This window comes from Nyctereutes procyonoides, unplaced genomic scaffold (genome assembly GCF_905146905.1).
Source record: "Nyctereutes procyonoides isolate TBG_1078 unplaced genomic scaffold, NYPRO_anot_genome, whole genome shotgun sequence".
NCBI lineage: Eukaryota > Metazoa > Chordata > Mammalia > Carnivora > Canidae > Nyctereutes > Nyctereutes procyonoides.
Window position 1 is genome coordinate 11,981,653 of NW_026575145.1, and position 23,667 is coordinate 12,005,319.

At 34.2% G+C, this 23,667-nt stretch overlaps 1 protein-coding gene across 7 annotated transcripts in view; it reads left to right on the forward strand.

Annotated features, from left to right (window-relative positions):
* Positions 1-23,667, forward strand: part of RALGAPA1 (Ral GTPase activating protein catalytic subunit alpha 1) — a 249,558-nt gene that overhangs the window by 103,528 nt on the left and 122,363 nt on the right. For 3 of the 7 annotated variants that reach the window (XM_055309357.1, XM_055309353.1, XM_055309356.1), the window contains 9 exons: positions 3,677-5,218; positions 6,989-7,113; positions 8,568-8,784; positions 9,829-10,005; positions 15,937-16,089; positions 16,788-16,981; positions 17,229-17,327; positions 17,847-18,002; positions 19,601-19,729. In XM_055309357.1, coding sequence (XP_055165332.1) covers positions 3,677-5,218; positions 6,989-7,113; positions 8,568-8,784; positions 9,829-10,005; positions 15,937-16,089; positions 16,788-16,981; positions 17,229-17,327; positions 17,847-18,002; positions 19,601-19,729 — 2,792 coding nt within the window. Of the gene's footprint in view, positions 1-3,676; positions 5,219-5,912; positions 5,994-6,988; positions 7,114-8,567; positions 8,785-9,828; positions 10,006-15,936; positions 16,090-16,787; positions 16,982-17,228; positions 17,328-17,846; positions 18,003-19,600; positions 19,730-23,667 lie in introns of all 7 variants that reach the window. The other 4 variants (XM_055309359.1, XM_055309360.1, XM_055309358.1 and 1 more) reach the window with 3 other exon arrangements.

Below are 23,667 nucleotides of genomic sequence, written 5' to 3' on the forward strand. Positions count from 1 at the left end.
AAATTTCTATGTAAATTAATATAAATGATATTTATGAATTCAGGAGCTTTAAAAATATTACTGATAGCTAGTGTTTATGATTGAGAATAGAATTTAACTTTGGATAGAAGGCATTTGGCACTTAGTTCTGTACCTGTTTTCTAAAATTATTAAAATTTCCTAGTGGTATGTTAGTGTTATAACTTAAGAGATTTATTTTCCTGAGGAACCAGCTTGATAATTTATGAATTAGTAGCTACTAATTTTTAATATAAAGACATACTATCCTTCTACCACTGTTAGTATACTAACTTTCCACTATGTGACAAGAGTTGTTTCAAGAAATAAGGATATTGTGATGTTAATACAAACAAAAATCCTGAAGAAACATAACTGGTGGAAAGAAATTTATTTTACACAACGCTCTATAGAAAGCATTTATCAGTGTTCAAAAGCGTTTAAAAATTCAACAAAACTTTTTTCTCGTTTTGCTCATTTAATGGTTATTAATACTTTAAATAGAAACTACTATTTTTCAAAGGAAAATATAAGCAGCATAATTATTTTGAACACTATTTTTGCTTAAGCCTAAAACTGTTAGTTTCAGCAATCCAATACAAAGTTTGTCAGTTGTTTCCTTCTGTGTAATTTACTAATGTTTGTATTTGAATAAGTTTTGACTTCTAAGATTCTTTGTAGAGATAAATCATTGTGCTGCTTTATAATTTCTTAATACAGTTAGCTTTTGCCAATTTAAAAGAATTAATGAATTATTTCATGAGTATATGACCTATATTATTCAGGATATTTAGAACATGGACTAATTTTTGCTCTCAAATCCCAGCTTTTCACTTTCCAGCTGTGTAACATCAGACAGGTCACTTAAATAGTTTCTTCATCTATAAAATGGGGATAACAACACCTACTTCACAGTGATGTTGTGAAGATTAAATGAAATAATATATATCAGATATTTGTAACAATGCCTAGCATGTAGAAAAGACTGTAGAGTTTAGCTGTGATTTCGTCTTTTTCTCCTTGTGCTTGCTTCGGCAGCACATATACTAATCTTTTTCTCCTTAATGGAATGCAGGTATACGGGCATTTCTTTAAATTTAAGACTTACTTGAGTCAGTTATGCTCAAATGCTGACATTGATTTCTTGTCAGCAAATACTTTCTTTGATGTTATGCAGTTAGTATTCTTATATATGCCTATGTAGAATTATACTTAAGGCTTAAATATTGTTTTTGTTTGTTTAAATTCTCAAAGAGTACATTGTTGATAATTTTTTCTTTTTTTTTTTTTTAAGCTCTTGCCCTCTTAAACTTGCATGAAAAATATTGGGTATCCATATGTTATAAAAAAAAAAGTTCAGGAAAAACATAGGCTGAAATAATGGTTAAGTTTTCTAGTTATACAAGGTGGGGACTGGGTTGGGCAGAAATTCTTAAAAAGAACTTAACAGTAATCTTTGCTGGCTTGTTTAGAATCGAAAAATTATGAAATATTAATATTAATGAAGTTCACATATTAGAATCATAATATTAGCTTTTAATAAGCTTTTAAGATTTTAATTTTCAGTTGGAGCAGATAAAGTCTCAACTATAAAATTTTTAAGAATTTTTCTGGAAAATTACATAGTTTTAAGTCCTATTAGGATATTTTGTGGAAAGAAACTTGGAGTGTATTTTAAATATAATCTCTGTTCTCTAGGCAAAGATTCTTATGATCTACTGTGGGAGATAAAACCAAAATACTTATATTTGTTAAAACATAAATAAGCATTAGTTATCTGCTGTAATAATAAATAAATGCATAAATGTTTAGTTTCTGAGGAAATGTTTCACTTTTCATTTAAAAGAATGTCTAAGTGGAGTGTATGAAGAAGAAAGCCAACATCATTTTAAAGATATTCCCCTCAATGATAAATTAATTGTCTTAACTTCTGGAGGTATTGTGTATTTGACCTGTGCTTGGAATCTAAATGTATATATTCAGGAATATAGTGGAATTTTATCATACTACAAACTTCCCTTGTTCTGAATCTATGTGTAAAATGGTTCCTTGTGACCTTGTACGAAGAAGTTGATAGGAATAAAATAGCGGAAGGACCAGCTTCCTTTTATTTATAGTGTGGACCCCAAGAATATTTTGAATTACTGTCCCCATTTTATAAATGAGAACATTGGTCTCAGAGTCTGGAGTAAGAAACCTAAGTTCTAGACCGAGCACAATCAATAAGTTAATTTGTGATCTTGGATAAGTCACTGTTTTACTCTGGGATCTGAATCTTCTCATTTTCAGATACAGTTCTGTTACTTACAACCTTGCATTATAAGCCTAATGAGTAACATCTGACTTTTTGACTCTCTTTTTTTCATTATGTTTTGCTGGTTTACAAATTTTTTTTTAGTTATTTCTTGGTAATATAAAGGCCAAGATGGATTCATAGACCCTGTATTTTAATTCTAAAATTTCTAATTTGCATATATCTGTACAGTCTAATAGTATCTCAACTTGTGGTTTTCAATTTCATAAATATTTTTGAGGATTTACCATATACTTAGCTGTGAAAACAATGCAGTGACATGGAACACTAAGCCTGCTTTTCATAGTTTATGGCTTTACCTCTTTGGGCCTCAGTTTCCTTAGTAAGAGAATTAAATTAGATAATCTGTAATGTCTGTTTTGACTTTAAAATGTGTGATTCTTAGAAATGTAAGAAGACATAGATAGTGGTTTCTTTTTAAAAGATTTTTTTTATTTACTTATTTATTTAGAGTGTGCATGCACGTGTGAGCAGGGGGAAGGGTAGAGGGAGAAGGAGAGAATCCCAAGCAGATTCCCTGCTGAGCATGGACCTCAATGCAGGCTCAATCCCATGACCCTGAGACCATGACCTGAGCCAAAAACAAAAGTTGGGCATTTAACCTACTGAGCCACCAGAGTGCCCCAGGAGACATAGTTACAGTTTTTAAGGTTTGATGTATGCTTAATGGTAAGGGCCAGTGAGAAAGTTTCTTCTAGTAGATTAAATGGTATTTGTGAGAAATAAAAGAAATTTTTTTAACACTGTATTTTATTTGATAGGGATGAATAGATTTTAATACAATAGAAAATAAAGCAAAACACCTCAGTAGCACAGATAAGTAGTTTTCGGACAAAGAGAACTTTTGGAAGAGGGTGGAGATTTCCATTTGTAATATGTGATCAGACGGGCAAGATTTGAAGAAAAGATAATGCCTCTTGCCTGGTAAGGAAGAAATGAGAATTTATGAGATCCTATGATTCTACAGTGGAATACTTAGATCAGCTTTCTATGGTTAAGATCTACTTTTTTCTTCTTGGAACTTAAGTAGGAAAAAATTGAATAGCAATTTTAAATTGCTTTATTGGCACAGCTCTATCTTTAACTGCACTTCCAAATGTTTCATCACCTCACTGTTACTATGCATGTTAACATTTAAAAATATATTCTTACAGTTTTCTAATTCATTGACACTACATGCTATATTAGCTTGAGCCCATCATTATTTAAAAACATTTCTATTTTTAATAAATTTTATTTCATTGAGCTTACAAAAATGTCTCAATTTTTTTATTTTAAGCCTATGCTTAGAGTATGGTTGAAATTAGTACTATATTTTTCATGTTCATATAGTTCCTACTCTTCATAATTTTTCTTTTTTTACAGATATTGATGATGCTCAAATACTTCCCCGCCCAACTAGAGTCAGACATTTTTCACAAAGTGAAGACACTGGAAATGAAGTTTTTGGTGCTTTGAATGAGGAGCAGCCATTGCCTCGAAGTAGCAGTACTTCTGACATCTTGGAACCATTCACTGTTGAACGAGCCAAAGGTGCAGTTCCTGTCATTGACAGTTCATCCCGTCATGCGCCAAGCTTACAGAGTTCCACAGAGGCTTCTTCAATAACTAGATCCACTGAAAGCCACATCACTGATACTCACAGTAGAGAGTCTTCTCTGGAAGTTGGTGATAGCATATATGACCATCTTTGTCACTTAATAGATCCAGTAGAACTTGCAGATTCAGCTTTTGAACAAATCCAGTACATTGACCTTGAAGGAGATGACGATCTTCTTACCTCCCTGAAAGAATATTTTAAGGAAAACCAGGAAAATCATAGTAAAAATGAGTTAGGTAAAGATGCAACTTCTGAGGAAGTAATTATTGCAGTAAATAGGGATGAACGATCATCTTTAGATAAATTAGAATATGTAGACCAGGAAAGTAAATCAGAAAATATCACCTCTTTTGTTGGGACTCCTGAAAACATTGAGTTTCAAAAAGAACCAGCTGCCTTCGTGAGTAGTGTTGCGCCTAACCAGTTAGACAGTTTTATGAGAACCAAAACTTATGAAAAACCCGAGGAACTAAAAAATGATAAACAATCATCAGAACGTAGCTCAGGTAGCCCTTGTGATAAAGAAAAAAGGAAACACCTGTATAGACAAAGAGCCACAGAATTAGATGCCTGTGTAGATGTAACAGTAGTCGAAAAGGTTAAGGGTGTGCAAATTAATGAAAAAATCACTGTCCCACATGTTATGCATACCAAGAAAACTACACTAAAAACACCTGTTAACCATAGACTGCCTCCTGTTACAAACACTAGCAAACTTTCTCCAACTAAAAGGAGCTTGTCTGAAACAGTAACTCATAGAGCCAAAATCATGAAAATTACTACTAAAAAACGAAATACTGTTCATGTTACTTTTAGACCATCTACTGAATCAGTTCAGTTTTATAATCCTCTGGAAAACAAAGAGGCTCCATGGAAGATGAGACTGCGGAAGCTTGGTGGCTTCAGTAGTAGTAGTGGCAGTAGCACCAGCAGCGCCAGCAACCTCCATACCAGCTCAAATAGTTTTACAGAGTTAGTAAAACCTGGTGTGTACAGGCCTCTAGATACACTTGGTACAGCATCAGTAAGTAAAACAACTAAGGAATCTACAGAGATTCCCACCACTGTATTACAAAAAGAAGGAGTTGCAAGTAATCAGTTAGGTAGTCGTAGTACTCTTAGGTCATCAAGTCATGAGGCAGGACTACAGCAGGGCTCCCTGGGTGGCGTTTATAAAACTGTTGTACATGCTCTTTCGAAGCCGAAGGCAAATGTTTCCCCACAGAGGCAGAACAGAATGCCACCAGAGGCTCCACTGAGGGATCTGTACAGTCATGTAATGGGCTATTTTGGAAGGAAAGCTGCAGGTGAGCACTAACAGTGTGCAGAGCGCAAAAGGAGAAAGACAGCACCAGTTTGGCTTAATGCAACTGAAGCGAGCTATAAGCAATCAAAAAGCTTTGGGATGGTCACTGCTTTCTCTCTGTTTGGTTATGCATGCGCCTTTTCCCAGCTGTATTTTTCCCAGCATAAAATGTTTATTTAAATTACTAATTTCCCTTATAAGGCATTTAGTTAAACCTCTTTGCTGCTGAACAAGATAGGAAAGAGGAAGATACAGGAAAATTTTAATGACCTTTCAGAGGCTATCTAAATCAAATATTTTTCTGAGTATGTACTACATGAGCCGTGAAATTAAGTTTACTAAGTAGTTGGAATACTTTCCCCTGCCCCCTTATAGTTTATATTTAAAAGGGCACTGGCTATATCTAATTGACTTCATTATTTTTATTGATGAGTTACATGCTTTTAGATATTTTCTTGGAAGAAAATTACTTTGGCATTATGTAACATAATGGAAATCAAGGTCTGACAACCAGCATCAACAGTTTTAGTTATCCTTGAAGGAGAAATTCTTTCTTAAATCTCAAAGTGGATTTAGTTACTTTTCAAATAAGCCATTTCAAAATAAGCTGTAGGCTTTTTAGTTTTGCATTCATTTGTATAGAATGCAAGTCCTTAAAACACTTACCAGAACTTTTCTTTTTTCTGAGATTTTAGATGTACATAAAGGTTTCATGATAGCCAATCATGATTTAAATATGGAACCTCTATGGACAGATTACAGAAAGCAAGATTATGGTAACTCTCTTCTCTTATCTTGATTCAAATTTAAAATAACTTTACAGATATAGAAAATTAACTTTCAGCAGTAAGGTAGGTTTTGATTTTGTTTGTTTAACATGGTTTTGTTAGCATGATTAACAGAATGCTGTATAATGCATCTTGCATTGAGCCATTAATGCCACTTGAGGGCAGTATTTGACAGCTTAGCAAAGCCTGGCCAGTAATATAAAGATAATGGTATTTCACAGTGAACTCTTGACCAGTGTATTTTCTTGACCTGAAATGCTTTTTACTTCATTAGGAGTATAAGCAATACTGGTTTTCTTCTAGTTGCAGAGAAATTAATTTTTCAACAGCATAATAGTGAAATAAATATTTATTTCTGTAAGTTTTTTCCCAAGGTTAAAACTTTGTTAATGTAGTCATAACAAAATCAAAATAACTTTTGTGGGTTTTCTTTTTACAGAAAAACCTTTGTGAAAATAAACCTCTTTTTTCTTAAAGCAGTAATGTTAGACTTTGTAGTGAATATAAATGATATTATGTCACAATTATGGATTTTTTTCTTTATCTAAACGGAAATGCATTTATATCCCACTGAGATGTGCGTAGATTCAAGGGATAGATTCCTTGCAGATATTTTTTGAGAAGAATGGAATTCTAAGTTATTAAGGCTCAAAATAGAAGCATAGAAGCAGGAAGAAAGATAAATATACCAGTTTCTTTATAGGCAATATTAACCTAACTCCAACTAGTGCTTATCTATAAGCTTTCTTGCTGTTTAAGGTTATACTGAAGATTGACTAACATCTGCTTAGTTAAATAAAGTAAATATCAATTTACTAATTCTTAAAATTAAATCTAAAAGGAGAGAAATTATTCGTAAATGCATGTTTGGCAAATAATTGATATGGCATAGGTGATTTGTTTTGGATTGCTTTTGTTTGTTTCAGATTAGGAAATGCAGTTAAGTCTTTTCTCACTATATATAGTTATTTATTTATTTTTAGTCAATAAAGAGGACATGAGCCCAAAACTGCCTCCTCTTAATAGTGATATTGGCAGCAGCAATGTTAATGTTCCTGATCTGATGGATGAGTTTATAGCAGAACGACTTCGAAGTGGTAATGCCTCAGTAAGTGTTGTTTTATTTCATTTATTTGGTTTAGCAAGGAGAGTAGAGAAATTAAAGGATACTTACTTTTGTGTGTATGTGTGTTTGTAAATTTTTATTCAAAATAATCTTCCGGGCAGCCCTGGTGACTCAGTGGTTTAGTGCCACCTTCAGCCTGGGGTAGGATCCTGGAGACCGGGGATCGAGTCCCACGTCAGGCTTCTTGTATGGAGCTTGCTTCTCCCTCTGCCTGTGTCTCTGCCTCTTTCTCTCTCTGTCTGTCATGAATGAATAAATAAAATCTTTAAATAATAATAATAATAATAATAATAATCTTCCTCTAAATTTAACCCTTTTTTGAATTAAGATTTTTAAATTATACTTTTATAATATTTTTTATTTAGAGACATAAAACAAATAGGCTTATAGTTTTGACCAGGGTAAAATATGAGAATACCTATTTGCTTAACTACTTAGGTATAAGCCCCTACCTTCCTAGTCTTCCCTATGTTTTTCATATTTGCTCATAGGTTACCTTCTTACCCACTGCTGACCCTTAACAAAAAAAGATAACAATGGAGGTCTTCCGATCCAATTCCCATAAATTTGATAGCATAAATGTTGATGTTTAATCATTGCAGCTAACTTCAGAATAGACTTTAAAGTTATCTTTGAAAAAAAATAAATAAAGTTATCTTTGTTTTACTAGAATTACAGCAAAATGAAAATAGAACAATTTTATCCCAATAATGCTTAATTGTTAAGGAAAGATAAATATATGTGGAATTGCTTTTTTTAAATAGTCATATTCCAATTGGATTTTTTAAGTGTTTTTTGAGACAGAGAGTAAGGGACAGGACATAGAGAATCTGAAGCAGACTCCCTGCTGACCATGGAGTCTGACATGGGCTCAATTCCAGGACCCTGAGATCATTATCTGAGCCAAAATCAAGTCAGATGTTCAAGCAACTGAGCCATGCAGAGCATCTCCATTGGGATTTGAACTTGTCTTTAGTGAATGTCTATAGCTCCATTACATTTCCCTTTTATTTTTAGTTTAGTTTTTTTTTCCTTGAATGGGAAAAAATAATAGAATCATTATATATAATCATTATAGAGTAATCTCTTTGCTATCATTCTTTCTCCCTCCACTAGCTCTTCTATTTGCTGCTCATTTTTCCATTTGAATATTTTACTCTTTCTACTGTCCTTACTTCACTCCATGGATCCTTTGAGGCTTAGAGTCTTAGGCCCAACACCATATGATAATTGGGTCTCTACTTTAGACAAACCACTAGTACTTCAGGTTATGGCTCCATGCAGTTACATAAATTGTTCAGTTAGTGTGTTTTCCCCCTCCTATGTTAGGCCCGAAGTCTGAACATTTATTTGATGATTGTCCTGGAAATTCAAGATTTCAGATGTTTAATGAGAATAAAATTTTTTTAATGGTAAGCTGTTTCTTGAATTTTTAGACTATGACAAGAAGAGGAAGTAGTCCAGGCAGTCTTGAAATTCCCAAAGACCTCCCTGATATTCTAAATAAGCAAAACCAGATGCGCCCAATTGATGACCCAGGTGTGCCCTCAGAATGGACTTCTCCTGCCAGTGCAGGGAGCAGTGATCTTATCAGCTCAGATAGTCATTCGGATTCATTCAGCGCTTTCCAATATGATGGCCGAAAATTTGACAGCAAGTATCTTTTTCTGTTTGAGCAATATGTTTTTTTGTTGATTGTTTTCTGTTTAAAACTGACTTATGGATTATGTAACCATTAACTTTCTCTCTAATGTTATTTAGACAAGAGTTCCTACATATTTTGATTTCATTATTCAGTGAAATTCCAAAGGAAGTTTTAGGGAATTACTTCAAGTTTATTTTATTTCACCAAACTTAAAGCACTTGAAAAACAAAAAACAAAAAAAAAAAAAAATCACTCTCCTTTCCTAAAACAAATGATATTTTAAGACCATGTAGAAAGGAAAAAAAAACATTAGAGTGGACTTGACATTAGAATAAAGGACAGTCATGGTTATGAGTTGGTACTACTTCATGCACTTATATTTGGGAACCACTGTTAATAAGTTCAGTGCTTCAGTAGTATGTTCAGTACAGTTTTATTCAGTGTTCCATTACCCAGAGCCTCTCTTGAATAATCACTTCATGTTAAAAGACAGCATTGATATTATTTGGTGCTGTATCATTACCACATAGCTTTTCTGCTATAATTATGTATTTATTCCACATGCAGTGAAGAGTACCAAAATTTAAACAAAAGAACATGAAAACCTTGGGAACTAAGTTAGTGAAGAGCTAAGAGATGCATTAGAGAAACATGTTTTCTGTTTTCATGGATTATATACTACCCTGATCTCAGAATGGAATATATGATTTAAGACAAAAATGTCTTTACCATACCAGATTATAAAGTTCTTCAAAAGCATACTACCAGGTCTGAGAAAACCTGGATAAAAATATTGATGATACATCATATGTGTCTGTTTTTTGTCCTTATTGTTGTTAGTAATAAACTGTGAGAACCTTTAAAAATTTGTTTCTCATTATGAACTTCATACTGTTAACATTATTTGCATTTACCTGAGTGGTATGTAAATAGAATAGATTTAAGAGGAATGTTAATGTTTAATCATTTTGCTGAAGTAGCTGTGTTTCTTTTGTAAATATTTTTGTTTTGTATTTGAGACTTCTATGTCCTAGCATTTCTTCTTCCTTTAGATTTTGGCTTTGGAGCTGATACTGGGATTATATCTTCTGCTGATGTGGATTCAGGTTCTGGCCATCATCAGAGTGCTGAAGAGCAAGAAGTGGCTAGTCTAACTACACTTCAGATAGATTCTGAAACAAGCAGTCTTAATCAACAAGCTTTCTCTGCTGAAGTTGCAACGGTTACTGGTAAAGTTACTAAAGGGGAATATCTTACTTAAGTGCATTTTTTAAGCCACCAAAGAATCTGTTTAAGATTTTATTTGATAGATTTTAAGTATTTCTTACTACAATTTAAGCATTGTTTTTTCATTCATCTTTATGTAACAATGGAGGAAAAAAAAATACATTGATATAAGAGTTTCTTGACCTGGAGTCTACATGCTAAGTTTCAAGGGGCTAGGTGAATTAATATTGTATATAAAATTTTAAATATTTTTGCATCACTGCATTTCCTGCAGCAGTTTTTAAATCGATAAAACATAGTTGAGAAGTACTTCCTTCTTTTCATTGTCTTTCAGAGTTAGCCCAGATTTTTATAGATTTCTTTGGCAAAGTATTATAGAAACTGTAGAGAATACTGCCTAATAGAAGACCTATATATCAATATACTAATATTTATACAGTAAATTATGCTTTTCAGCAGGTTTTTAATGTGGTCAAATATATGATGGGTAGGATCCAAGAAATTCAGTCATGAAATGGAGGGTCACATTATTGCAAAGTTAATGCAGTGACCAGAGGGATCCTGAGCAGCTAGTAACCCATAGTTTAGTGGTTCCACAGTGTGATCCAAAATTCACTTTGGTTTTCACTGTAACTTGATTCTCTTTGATGGGTGATTATCCATTCCAATTTAGAGATTAGTAGTTTGCATCCTGTGTTTGCAGAAACTTGTAAGACTGGACATGATTTCTGCATGTCTGAATTAGGCACATTTCCTCAGCAAAATCAAACAGATGAAATTTGACCAGTGGAATCTTTGATGGGCAGGAACCCATCCTTTGTTTTCACATTCTACCTCTTCTTTTCCACCTCTCTTCTCTTAGAGGATAAGTAAGAACTATAGCCTAACCCATTGCAAAATAGGGGCTCAGTGGACAGGAGCCAATTGGGTGAGATCACAGTTCTGTTATTACAGAATTTAAATTACTCAAACAGAAATACTAGAGAAAATCTTATTTCATAATAAATACCTTTTATTGTAGCTGTTCTTAAAATAAATGTAGATGAGAATATACTCAACATTACTAATTATCAGAGAATGTTGATAACCATGAGATACCGCTACACACATATTTAACTCAAGGTAAAAATACTGACAATACCAAGTATTGAAGAATGTGGAACAGTTGGAAATATCATAATATCAGTAATGGGAATACAGAATGGCAAGGTCACTGTGCCAAAATATGGCAGTATCTTTTAGAAGTAAACATGCATTTACCTGTTGACCATCACTAGGTATTTATTTACCTCAAGCAGCTGTATGTGAAAGTTCATGACAGTATTGTTCACGTAGCTAAAAATTGAGAACAACCCAGGTGTGTCTACCAACTACTGATGAATAATCAAATTGTAATGGAGTATTTCATTGAATATTTATTTATTGGAATGTACTCAACAAAATATGTATTTTAGTATATGTAAAACCATAGCTGATTCTCAAAAACATACTAGATGAAAGAAGTCAAATACAAAAGACTACATACCATACTTTATTATTCCATGTAAAGGAAATTCTAGAGAATACAAAACTGTAGTGGTAAAGCAGATCAGTGATTACTTGGGGCCAGGAGTCAGTGGAGGATCAACTGCAATTGGGCACAAGAAAGCTTTTAATGTTGATGGACAGTTCTCTATTTTGATTGTGTTATTGATTACAGGACTATGTACAATTGCCAAATTAATGTAATAGTATACTTAAAATGACTTAAAAGGGGTTTATTTTCTACTGTAACACAAATTTTAATACTATCAAAACTCTAAATTTTTGAACAGTGTAGAGAATTTAATGAACCTTGAAAAGGGTGGAATTTCAAAGTAGAAATAATAAAAAGGCTAAGAAGTTTTCTAACTGGTTTAGGGATCTACTGCATAACCCTTCCAGGCTGTAAGTCCAAAGAATCCCACCAATATGTGTCTTTGTCTTAATCTGGGTACCAACTATTCTGAAGGAATGAAGAGTTTGTAAACATTATTTCTAGTAAACTACATGGGTTTCTTCTAGTTTCCTTAAAGCCCTCAGATTATTAATTAGACTATGATGTTTTCACAAGACAATAATAGGTAAAAGAAGTATGATCACTTTTTATTTCTCTTTAGTCGTCAAAAATGGAATTCTAGACAAAAATTCTAAAAATAAAACTTAATATTCAGAGAGAATTTGTTTTAGGGCTTTTGCCTCTATGATTTTTATTAAGTGATTGAACTTCTAAGAATTTTTAATGTATATGTAACCTATGTTTACCACACATAGTAACTATTTCTAAACTCTACTAGGAAGTTTTATAAGGGATTGTAATCTTGATCACTGTCATTTATATTAGTGTAGGGGTGTTTATCTAAAAAACTAAAGCAGTTCATGGATTGATTTCTATTTAAAAGACAAAATTCAGCAAAGAGTACAACTCTATATAATCAATATACAAACTATTCAACACACCTTGATTATTTTCTCAAAGTATATTTTGCATATATTCTCACATTGTTAACTTTTTAAGAATAGCTGTGTTCTATCAAAGGGATGTTAATAGTTCTGAAATCTTTCATTTTCCTGTAATATTTTCAGAAACTATAACAGAAATTTAACATAGGAAATGAGAGCAAAAATTTAATGGATAGTCTCTGCACATGAATATCACCATAGCAATACTTTGATTTTAAAAATATATTCTTTAAGAAGAGAAAGCTTGTAAGTCAGCTGTTCTAGATGGTTATTAATAAAATTAAAGACAGTAATGATTCTAGAATACCAGATCTTAATAAAAATCACTTAAAGTTTTAATTCTGAAAAATGAATCAGATTTTTATGGATGAAGATAATACATGGAGATAAGAGAAATAGATTTGTTTTACAAAGCATTTGACTAAGACTGATGATTTTTTGGTCATATACTTAAAGTTTTTGATAAGTATTAAGGAGATTATTTTCATTATGCCCTCAGCAGTTTGTGTTTATGCTAAAGAATGGAATTCTTAAGTTTCTGAAGCTATCTTTTAACATAGGATTAGTTTCAGATTACAACATAGTGATTTGACAAAAGTTAATACAGTGTTAAGATTTTCCTCATTCTGTACATTACATCTCCATGACTACTTATTTATTTTTTAACTAGAAGCTTTTACCTTTTTTTTTTTTTAAGATTTTATTTATGGGGAGAGAGAGAGAGAGAGAGAGAGACACACACAACGCAAGCAGTAGGGAGGGGCAGAGGGAAAAAGGCAGAGACTCCCTGCTGATCTGGGAGCCTGACTCAGGACCTGATCCCAGGACCCTGAGATCATGACCTGAGCCAAAGGTAGACATTTAACTGACTGAGGCACCCAGGTGATCCTAGTTTTTACTTCTTAATTCTCCCATCCCATACTGCTCTCCCCTTTGGCATGGCAAATACCAGTCATTCTTTGTGAGTCTAGGTTTTATTTTGTTTTGGTTTTTAGATTCCATATATAAATGAAATCATATGGTATTTGCCTCTTTCTCTAACTTACTTCACTTAACGTAATACCTTCGAGGTCCAGCCATGTTGTTTCAATTGGCAAGATTTCATTCTTTTTGTGACTGAGTAGTATTCCGTTGTATATAAAAACCATACCTTCTTTATCCATTCATCCGTCGATGGACACTTAGGTTGCTTCCATACCTTGGCTATTGTAAATAATGCTGCAGAGAACTATTTTTTTTTAAGATTTTATTTATTTATTCATGAGAGACACACACAGAGAGAGAGGCAGAGACACAGGCAGAGGGAGAAGCAGGCTCCATGCAGGGAGCCCGATGTGGGACCTGATCCCGGGTCCTCAGGATCACACCCCGAGCCAAAGGCGCCGCTAAACTGCTGAGCCACCAGGGCTGCCCATGCAGAGAACTATTTGAATTAGTGTTTTGTTTTCTTTAGATAGATACCCAGCAGTAGAATTGCTAGATCATATGGTAGCTCTACTTTTAATTTTTTGAGGAGCCTCTGTACAGTTTTCCAGAGTGGCTGCACCAAGTTACGTTGCTTGTGCACCAACAGTGCACAAAGGTTTCTTTCTCTCCACTTCATTGCCAGTACCTGTTATTTTTTGGTCTTTCTGATTATAGTCATTTTGACAGGTGTAAGGTGATATCTTATTGTGGTTTTGATTTACATTTCGTTAATGTTCAGTGATATTGAGCATCTTTTCATTTCATTTCTGTTGACCATCTGTATGTCTTCTTTTCAAAAATATTCAGGGACACCTGGGTGGCTCAGTGGTTGAGCATGTGCCTTCAGCTCAGGGCATGATCCCACAGTCCTGGGATCGAGTCTTGCATCTAAATTTTATCTGTTTATTCATGAGAGATGCAGAGAGAGAGAGACATAGGCCGAGGGAGAAGCAGGCTCCCTGTGCGGAGCCTGATATAAGACTCCATCCCAGCATCCCATGATCATGACCTGATCCAAAGGCAGATAGATGCTCAACCACTGAGTCACCCAGGCATCCTTTTTTTTCCCCCTTTTTTTAGTCTTGTTGAATTTATTGAGACTTGTTGTGTGACTTATATTTGATCTTTCTTGGAGAATGTTCCATGTGTACTTGAGAAGAATATGTATTCTGCTTTGGATGGATTGTACTGTGCATATCAATTAAGTCCATCTGGTCTAATGTATCATTTAGGGCTCATCCTTCTTTATTGATTTTCTGTTGAAAAGACATAATATTTTAGTGGCTTAGTTAGTCCTAGTAGCACTCCCATACAACCACCACAAATGGTGGTTCACTGTAGTATTAATTTATGCTATACGTAAATTAAATTATCAAAAATTCCTGCTATGTGCCAGACATTATACTAGGCACTGGCGATAATACTTCAGTATGTAACACGACTACAATCCCTGTTCTCACAAAATATATGACTAGTGAAGATATTTAAAACTATCTCCAAAACTAAAAGGTTTCAGGTCAGTGAGTAGTATAAGTAGTATAATGGGGAGGTATGAGTGCAAATAGCAGAGACTACTTATTCAGCCTGAATACTTATTCAGCCTTGATACATCAGCACTGGGTAGGCTTCTCTGGAAGAGGTGTCGAAGATGAGACCTGAAAAATAAGTTAACCAGATCTATAAGACCAGTATTAGGGCTCCATGCAGAGAAAAACATAGGGAAAAAGGCCAGAGGTATGCTACGTTCAGATAAATACCAGCAGTTTACTTTCTATGGCTAGAACTTAAAAGTACTAGGGGAATTATGGAGTGATTAAGAAAGTTGCAGAAAGACTGAAAAACCACACACTAAGAAGTTTGGACTGGTGCTGTGGCCAGTAAAGAGCCATAAAATCCATAAAAGATTTTAAATGAGGGAGTACTATCGGATTAGTTTTTTTGTTTTTGTTTTTGTTTTGTTTTTGTTGTTTTGTTTTGTTTTTTTGCTGCCTTATGAAGAATGGACTGAGAAGGAATGTGGGGGGTGGGGACTGAAGGTGCGACCACCAAGGACCACAGTACACCAGGCTAGCAATGATAGTAGCATGTAGAGCCGCAGTGAACAAGTTCCTCTTCTCTTAAATTGCCCCAAGTCTGAAGTAAGTGGAATAGAGTAGCAGTGGGTCCTAGAGTTTCCGTAGCTGGACCAGGAATGGGAGTAGATATTCTCTCACTGATGACTTCTGTCAACTGGTATTGGTATGTCCAGTTCTGATTCCATATGAATCCCATGGAAGAAATCAAATGACACTCCTAAATACAAAATCTTATACCATATTACGATTTTATTTACTACTTTGGCCAATTTATAACCTGTTTAATTGTTTGATGCTTTTCAGTTGTTTAATAGAGTCTTATTTATTTATTTTAATAGAGGTTTAAGCATTACATCTTAGAGGATATTGAATATTCTCTTTATGGTAATTTTTATGAAATTGTCTTTATAGGTTCAGAAAGTGCTTCTCCAGTCCATTCAGCTTTGGGATCCAGGTCACAGACACCTTCTCCTTCCACACTGAATATAGATCATATGGAACAGAAAGATCTGCAGCTTGATGAGAAGCTCCACCATTCTGTTCTTCAGACTCCAGATGACCTAGGCAATATTTGGAAATTAGATATTTGCCATTTTTTTCTTTCAGGGCATTAGTGTTAGGAGATCTTACTATTTAAGTTATTTAAAATATTATTTTTGAGAGGGATAAGTTAGTGACAAATCAGTTGATTTATTAAAAGATTATGAATCGGGAGATGTTAACAATGATGGTTAAAACTGCAGTATTTTTTGTTTTCTTTTATTTCAGTGGGCTTATACCAGACTTTTATTTTTTTATTATTGTGAAAGACAATTGAGTATCTTTTTTATAATACAATCAGTTATTATAGACTTTAAGCACAAAGAAACAGGCTCGTGAAGACTTCCTGTAGGAATTGCCTTCAGCCTGAGATTTTCTATTAATTGATGATACAACCTGAAGTAGCCATTTGATGAAAGAGAGAGTATGTACTTATAAATATGATCTTTATATCAAACACAAATTTCTCTCTCTAGTATCTACCTCATTTTCTCCTTAGGTAAATCCTGGTACAGGTGGTATTGAATAAGTAATTATTGCTGTAATAAAGAATTATGAACTGGTGAGGTTTTGATCTTATCAGGAAAAAAATAGCACTAATGCATGTTGACATTTTTAAAATTCACTTTTGTAGATATTTAAGATTGTTATTTTGACTCCTTTGTGTTTTTGTGATCAATTCTTTAGAAGAATTACTGACACTCATGTATTTTTTTCTATAGAAATCAGTGAATTTCCATCTGAATGTTGTAGTGTGATGGCAGGGGGTACACTCACAGGATGGCATGCTGATGTTGCTACTGTAATGTGGCGAAGAATGCTAGGTATTTTGGGAGATGTCAACGCTATTGTGGATCCTGAAATACATGCTCAAGTTTTTGATTACCTCTGTGAACTTTGGCAAAATCTAGCTAAGGTAAAAAAACAAACAAAAAACCATACATACATATGAGGAGAAAGAAAAGTGTTAAGAAGTAGAAGCCTTAGATCTCATTGCCACCCATCACCCTCCTTACTATAAACTGGTACCTAGCAAAGTGAAGTCACTTAACCATGTTTAAATATATAATTAGTGATAGGAATTGGACTTGAACTCAAGTTAAAGGTAAAACAAATTGGAAGAACACTTTATAGGTTTGTTGCATTTTATTTGAAAATTACAGATTAGAGATAACCTCGGCATTTCAACTGATAACCTGACCTCCCCTTCACCTCCAGTTTTGATTCCTCCACTGAGAATTCTTACACCTTGGCTTTTCAAGGTAAGCTTAACATATAAAACATGAATTTAAAAGGTTCATTTAGTAAATACATATGTAATTGGTGTTAAACATTTGATAGATTCTTTAGCTTTTTTGTATAGTCTTCTAGAACACTTTAGTTTTTAACTAGTCATTGAGGGTCATATAAAGAGAATGGGTGTACCAAAATTGTACAGATGCATCATTTTTACTTATTTAATAAAACAAAAGTGAATGTAGAAAATTGTGTTTTATATTTAAGTGAAGTGTTAATCTCAAATTTAAGATTTAAGTATTATTTAATATGTTTGGTGTGTTTTCCTAAACAAAACAATATGTGGTTATCCATACTCATGTTGTTTTGTTTTAATGTTAACAGTAGTTTCAGGAATCCTAATAATTGATTCATTAAGAACTTGGGCCAACATAGAAATAAATGAAAACAAAAATATTACTTGCTGTATTCAATTTTACAGTATTTGTTTTTGAGTATTAAAATGAACACTTAAATTAACACTTTTAAACACTTTTAAATTGTAGGCAACCATGTTGACTGATAAATATAAACAAGGTAAATTACATGCTTACAAACTTATTTGTAATACAATGAAAAGAAGACAAGATGTTTCTCCAAATAGAGATTTTCTAACACATTTCTACAATATAATGCATTGTGGATTACTTCATATTGATCAGGTAAATAAATATATACTCTCTAACCAATTGCTTTATAAGTTTATCTTTGATTCCTGATTTTGTAACTCTTAACTTTTAAGGTCTAAAATTAAAATAATCTTTTATGTAGTCATTTATTTACAAGTTTCTTCCATTTTATATAACTTCATTTGTTCTGGAACCCTGGTTGAAAAGCTATTATAGTTAGGGGGTCAACTTGTTTATTAAATGTATCTTTTCTCTAATGTTATAACAACTAGTTAGCTTTCTGAAGATATTAAACCATCTTTTGCTTAGACTGACTGCATTCCTTTAATGTAGTAATATACTTATTCCTTGCATGTTTTGTAATTGTTACTTAATAATTGACACTTGAGGCATATAGATTTGCTCCTCTAGTCATGCAACAGTCAGATTTTTTCCAAACTAGGAACACATCGTATTCTCTTATTTCCATAGTTTGTATTAGCATAGTGACAATTCTATTGACTTTGCATTTGTATCAATACAGTCATTATATTCAACAGTCATAAATATGACTCTAGAACACTACTTTGGGGGTTCTTGATCCTGGCCATAAAACTAAAAAAAATATCCATGTGAGATTGTAAGTCATATGTAAGTCAAATGTAATGAAACATTTTAATCATAATGTTAAATTTCACTTGCAGTTCTTTTAAAGAACATTAATGTTTAAAGAGGTAATTATACTCTCTTCCTGAAAAATGAAAATACTTCTTGCATTAATTTGAAATAGTTACTTTACAATGTCCTACCTTATGAACATTTCTCAAACAAAATGATACCAGGGATCCCTGGATGGCGCAGCGGTTTAGCGCCTGCCTTTGGCCCAGGGCATGATCCTGGAGACCCGGGATCGAATCCCACGTCGGGCTCCCGGTGCATGGAGCCTGCTTCTCCCTCTGCCTATGTCTCTGCCTCTCTCTCTCTCTCTCTCTCTCTCTCTCTCTCTCTCTGTGACTACCATAAATAAATAAAAATTTTTTAAAAAATGATACCCTTAATTACTGGACAAAGAGACCTTTCATTTAAGATAAATCAGATTGAGTAAAACAGCAAAACACTGCATCCTCATGTTGAATTCCAGAGGCAAAGTGAATGAATAACCAAATTAAGAATACTCCCTCAAAAAAGCCTAGGTTTATATTTCTGAGGCTAGATATTTGTCATCAAAGGACTTCAGTTTATCCAGTAAAGGGAATCTCTCCAGCCACATGGTAGGTCATATAGCTTTAGAAATCAGAGATCTCACATGGAAGCAAGTAAATGAGAGAAGGAACCACACTGCAGTTCAGTTTTATGACACATGGAACTTATATTTTCAACCCTCTGAAGCAGAGAGCCTTCCAACTTGCTCTCTAATGTGAAAAAAAAAATGCTTTATTGACGTCAGTTAAACAAATGTGTTTTGAGTTTACCTTCCTTTGACAGAGTATGATACTAAACATGGATATTTAGAAGAATTAAAATTGGTCTTGCCAATTAGGCAGTTATTGCCTGTTATACTGTTCCAAGTTACCTATTTGTAAGGATATTGATTAGCTAATGCTCAAGATTAATTTATGATATTCTTTTTCCCTTCTTTTCCTACATCTAAGGATATTGTCAATACAATCATCAAGCACTGCTCACCTCAGTTTTTTTCACTTGGTTTGCCTGGTGCCACAATGCTTATTATGGATTTTATTGTAGCAGCTGGTAGAGTGGCTTCTTCAGCTTTTCTCAATGTAAGTTTTTATTTCCTGCTCTTCATAATATAACAGACTATAGTTATACAGGACTCAACAAAGTAACAAAGGAGGAGCCCTTGTTAATAAATTTAACAAGCCAATGTTCAGGAAAATTTACAGTTTAATTGAAATAGCTTTTTTTAGGGCAGCCCCGGTGGCGCAGCGGTTTAGCGCCGCCTGCAGCCCAGGGTGTGATCCTGGAGATCGGGGATCGAGTCCCACGTCGGGCTCCTTGCATGGAGCCTGCTTCTCCCCCTCTACCTGTGTCTCTGCCTCTGTGTGTGTGTGTGTGTGTGTGTGTGTGTGTGTGTTTCTCATGAATAAATAAATCTTAAAAAAATAGCTTTTTTAAAAATTAAGTTTTGAAGTACAAGAAAGTACTACAATTAGTTGATAAATTGACATATGAACTATAAAAATGGATTAAGTCTGATTACAAAACAAAATTTAAAATTGAAGATATCTAAGGAAACAAGTAGAGGGAGGGAGGAAACTAAAGAAAGGTTAATGGGCCATAGCAAAAGAGAAGGCCCAGTGGTGAGATAATCCATAAATATGCTCTAGAAGTAAACTCTAAAACAGCATGTGAGGATTTTTCTTAACATTTATGGGGCTATGAGACAATGCCAAGTAACTCATTATAGTTGGAAGATGCACACATTTAAGTAGCAGAGGTAAACTGAATAGGAAGACAGTAGCTGGTTTATAGTACTAAAAAGGTTAGATTTCATTCCAAGGAGAGAATGAGTAAGCATTGAGGGATTTTATATAAGGAGTGACATCAAATTTCTATTTGAGAAAGATCACTCAGGCAAATATAAATGAGAAATAGCAATCAATTGGAAGTCTACTAGAATAAACTAAGAGTATTTGGGAGAGAAAAATCAGCCATACTTGACCATTACTTTATAACTTAGAAAGCAGTTTAAAATAAATTATTTCACTCATAAGCTGTGCAAAAAGACCAACAGTGAATGAGAAAGAGTTCTATTCAGAGCATAGGAAGCTGCTTATTAGAGAGATCCGTGAGAAGATATCAGGAGAGCCATTGCATTGGGAGCTCATAGGAGATGTCAGGACTGAAGTGGAAAGCTGGGAGACATTAGCTTATACATTACATGTTATTGAAGGCCATGAAACTAGATGCAGTCACCTAGAAGAAATGATCAGATAAGGGAAGAACTTGTATTTATAGCTAGTTATTAACTCTGTTTCTCCAATTTCATAAGAACAGTGATCATGTCTTACTCATCTTGGTACCTCCAGGACCTAGGGCAGCACCATGCTCAAGGTGTTTTTTAATTGATAACAACCATAGAATGTAGGGCATAAATAAGTATCAATAGGAGGCACTTAATATAGTGGTTAAAAAGCATGGAATCTAGGGGCACCTGGGTGGCTCAGTGGGTTAAGCATGTGACTTCAGCCCAGGTCATGATCTCAGGGTCCTGGGATTGAGCCCCAGGTCAGACCCCCTCCCCTGTTCCTCTCCCTCTGTTCCTCCCCCCGCTTGTGCACACGTGCACGTGCTCTCTCTCTCTCTCAAAATAAATAAATAAAATCTTAAAAAATCATGGAGTCTAGAGCTGGGCTAACTGGGTTCAAATCCCACCTCTGCCACTTAGTAGACGTGAGACTTTATGCAAATTACTAAATTTCTGTGTTTCTCAGTTCATCTATAAATTGTCCTCATAGGGTAATTTTATAAGGATTAAATTAACATTTGTAACATGGTTTGAATATTATTTGGACACCTTGTGTATGTGCAATATAAGAGTTTAATAAATTCAGTTGATAATTCAGACGAAAGACCTTGTGTAGGGATATCAGGAGTATTTCATGGAAAATATATTTGAATAGGCCCTTGAAAAATTAGTAGTAATTTTAGAAGTGAAAATGTTGATGAGGGAAGGTATGCTAAGAGGGAAACAGGCATGAGTAAGCTGTGTTTTAGGAATGACAAATACCCCGTCTTTTTTTGAAGTAGGTTAATCTATCTAGAGAGTAGTGGACAGAAAGAACAGAAGGGTAGTTTAGGTCCTAGCTACGAAAAGTATGATCTGCACACCAGAAACATTTGGCATGTTCTAGGTGCTTGTTAGAAATTCAGAGTCTCGGAGCAGCCTGGGTGGCTCAGCAGTTTAGTGCCGCCTTTGGCCCAGGGCATGATCCTGGAGACCCGGAATCGATGGGCTCCCTGCATATGGAGCCTGCTTCTCTCTCTGCCTGTGTCTCTGCCTCTCTCTCTCTGTGTGTCTCTCATGAATAAATAAAAAAATAAAAAAAAAAGGAAATTCAGAGTCTCAGACCTCATTCCATACCTAGTGAAACAGAATGCATGTTTCAACTATATTCCAGATAATTGGTATGGACATTGAAGATTGAGAATCACTGCCTTAGACTACCTTTGGAAGGTCTTGAATGGGAGGGATCAGGTGATAATGCTATATTAGAGAAACAGTTAAATTTTTTAAAGTAAAGAGATGTTTGAATCTGTGCTTTGACAATGTTAAAATAAGTATATTAATCTAGGAGTAAATTAAATGGAAGGCAAATAAAGATGGTAAGTTACAAGGCTATTTTTGTATTAGTGTACACAGACTATCAGTCTTTTGGGTACTATCATAAATTGGTAGAACTCAGAGGAGACTGATACATGAATTACTGTAATTTTTCATCAACTTACTGTGAAAATAATTACTATTCTGTAGGCCAGTTATTCTAGGTGACTGATCAGCACATTTCCTGTACTTTTTCAAGATTCTGCAGGAGAATTATTAAGCCCTGATGTCCTTGGGCATCCATTTTTTTTTTAAGATTTTATTTATTTATTCATGATAGACATAGAGAGAGAGAGAGAGGCAGAGAGAGAAGCAGGCTCCATGCCAGGAACCCAATGTGGGACTCGATCCCGGGACTCCAAGACCACGCCCTGGGCCAAAGGCAGAAAGGCAGGCGCTAAACCGCTGAGCCACCCAGGGATCCCCCGGGCATCCATTTTTTGTGACTAAATATACCTCCTATGCATCTAGAAGGATAGTAGTTCTGTAACATCCTTGCAATAATTTTAAGAATAATCATTTCCGTGGTTTATATGAGGAACACTTGTTGAGAAAGACCGCATGGAAAAACAAATTATTCCAGAAATCAAACATGACACCTCATCTCTCTCCTATAAGGTTAAAGTTAATCTTTTCTCTGGATTATGTTGGAGATACACAATTCACATCTTCCTCTTTGGATTCCATTTTAGATCCCACACACATCCATCTTCCTTTTGTTAACCAGTAGCCTCCTTTCTCCCCCTGCCAGACAGATCACAAAATAATTTATTAGATTTGCCTTTCCTTATTATAATCACTTTACAGTTATGCTCCCGTTATATCCACATAGTTCTTAGTTACCTTTTCCAACTTTAAAGAAAAACCCTTAGCTAATCTCTTTCATTAAATACTAGGTGGGTTTTTTTTTTCATCAGTTTTATTTTTATAGCTAGTTTTACTTTCTTTATTTAAAGATTTTATTCTTCTAAATAATCTCAGTACCCATTGTGGAGCTTGAATTTACAACTCTGAGATCAAGAGTCACATGCTCTACGGGCTTAGCCAGTCAGGCACCCCTGTCGCTTATTTTTAAAGTAGGATAGTGTCTACAAGCTTACCGTCTCCCTTTATAGTGTTGTCTTTTATCTGCAGATCTAGATTACTTTTTAAATATGGAAATGAGTGGTTTTGTTGATAATCATAATAAAGTACTACTCCACATTTAGAAACGTAAGGAAATTTTTTTGGAGACAAATTCTTGTTTTATGTGAATAGGAGTATTTCTAGCAGATTTTAGCATTTTTGTTAGAGATCATTAAACATAAAAATGAATATTATAGGTATTTTGGTAAATAGTGTATTAGTAGGGAGGTGTTGGTGTTTGGTGGACAC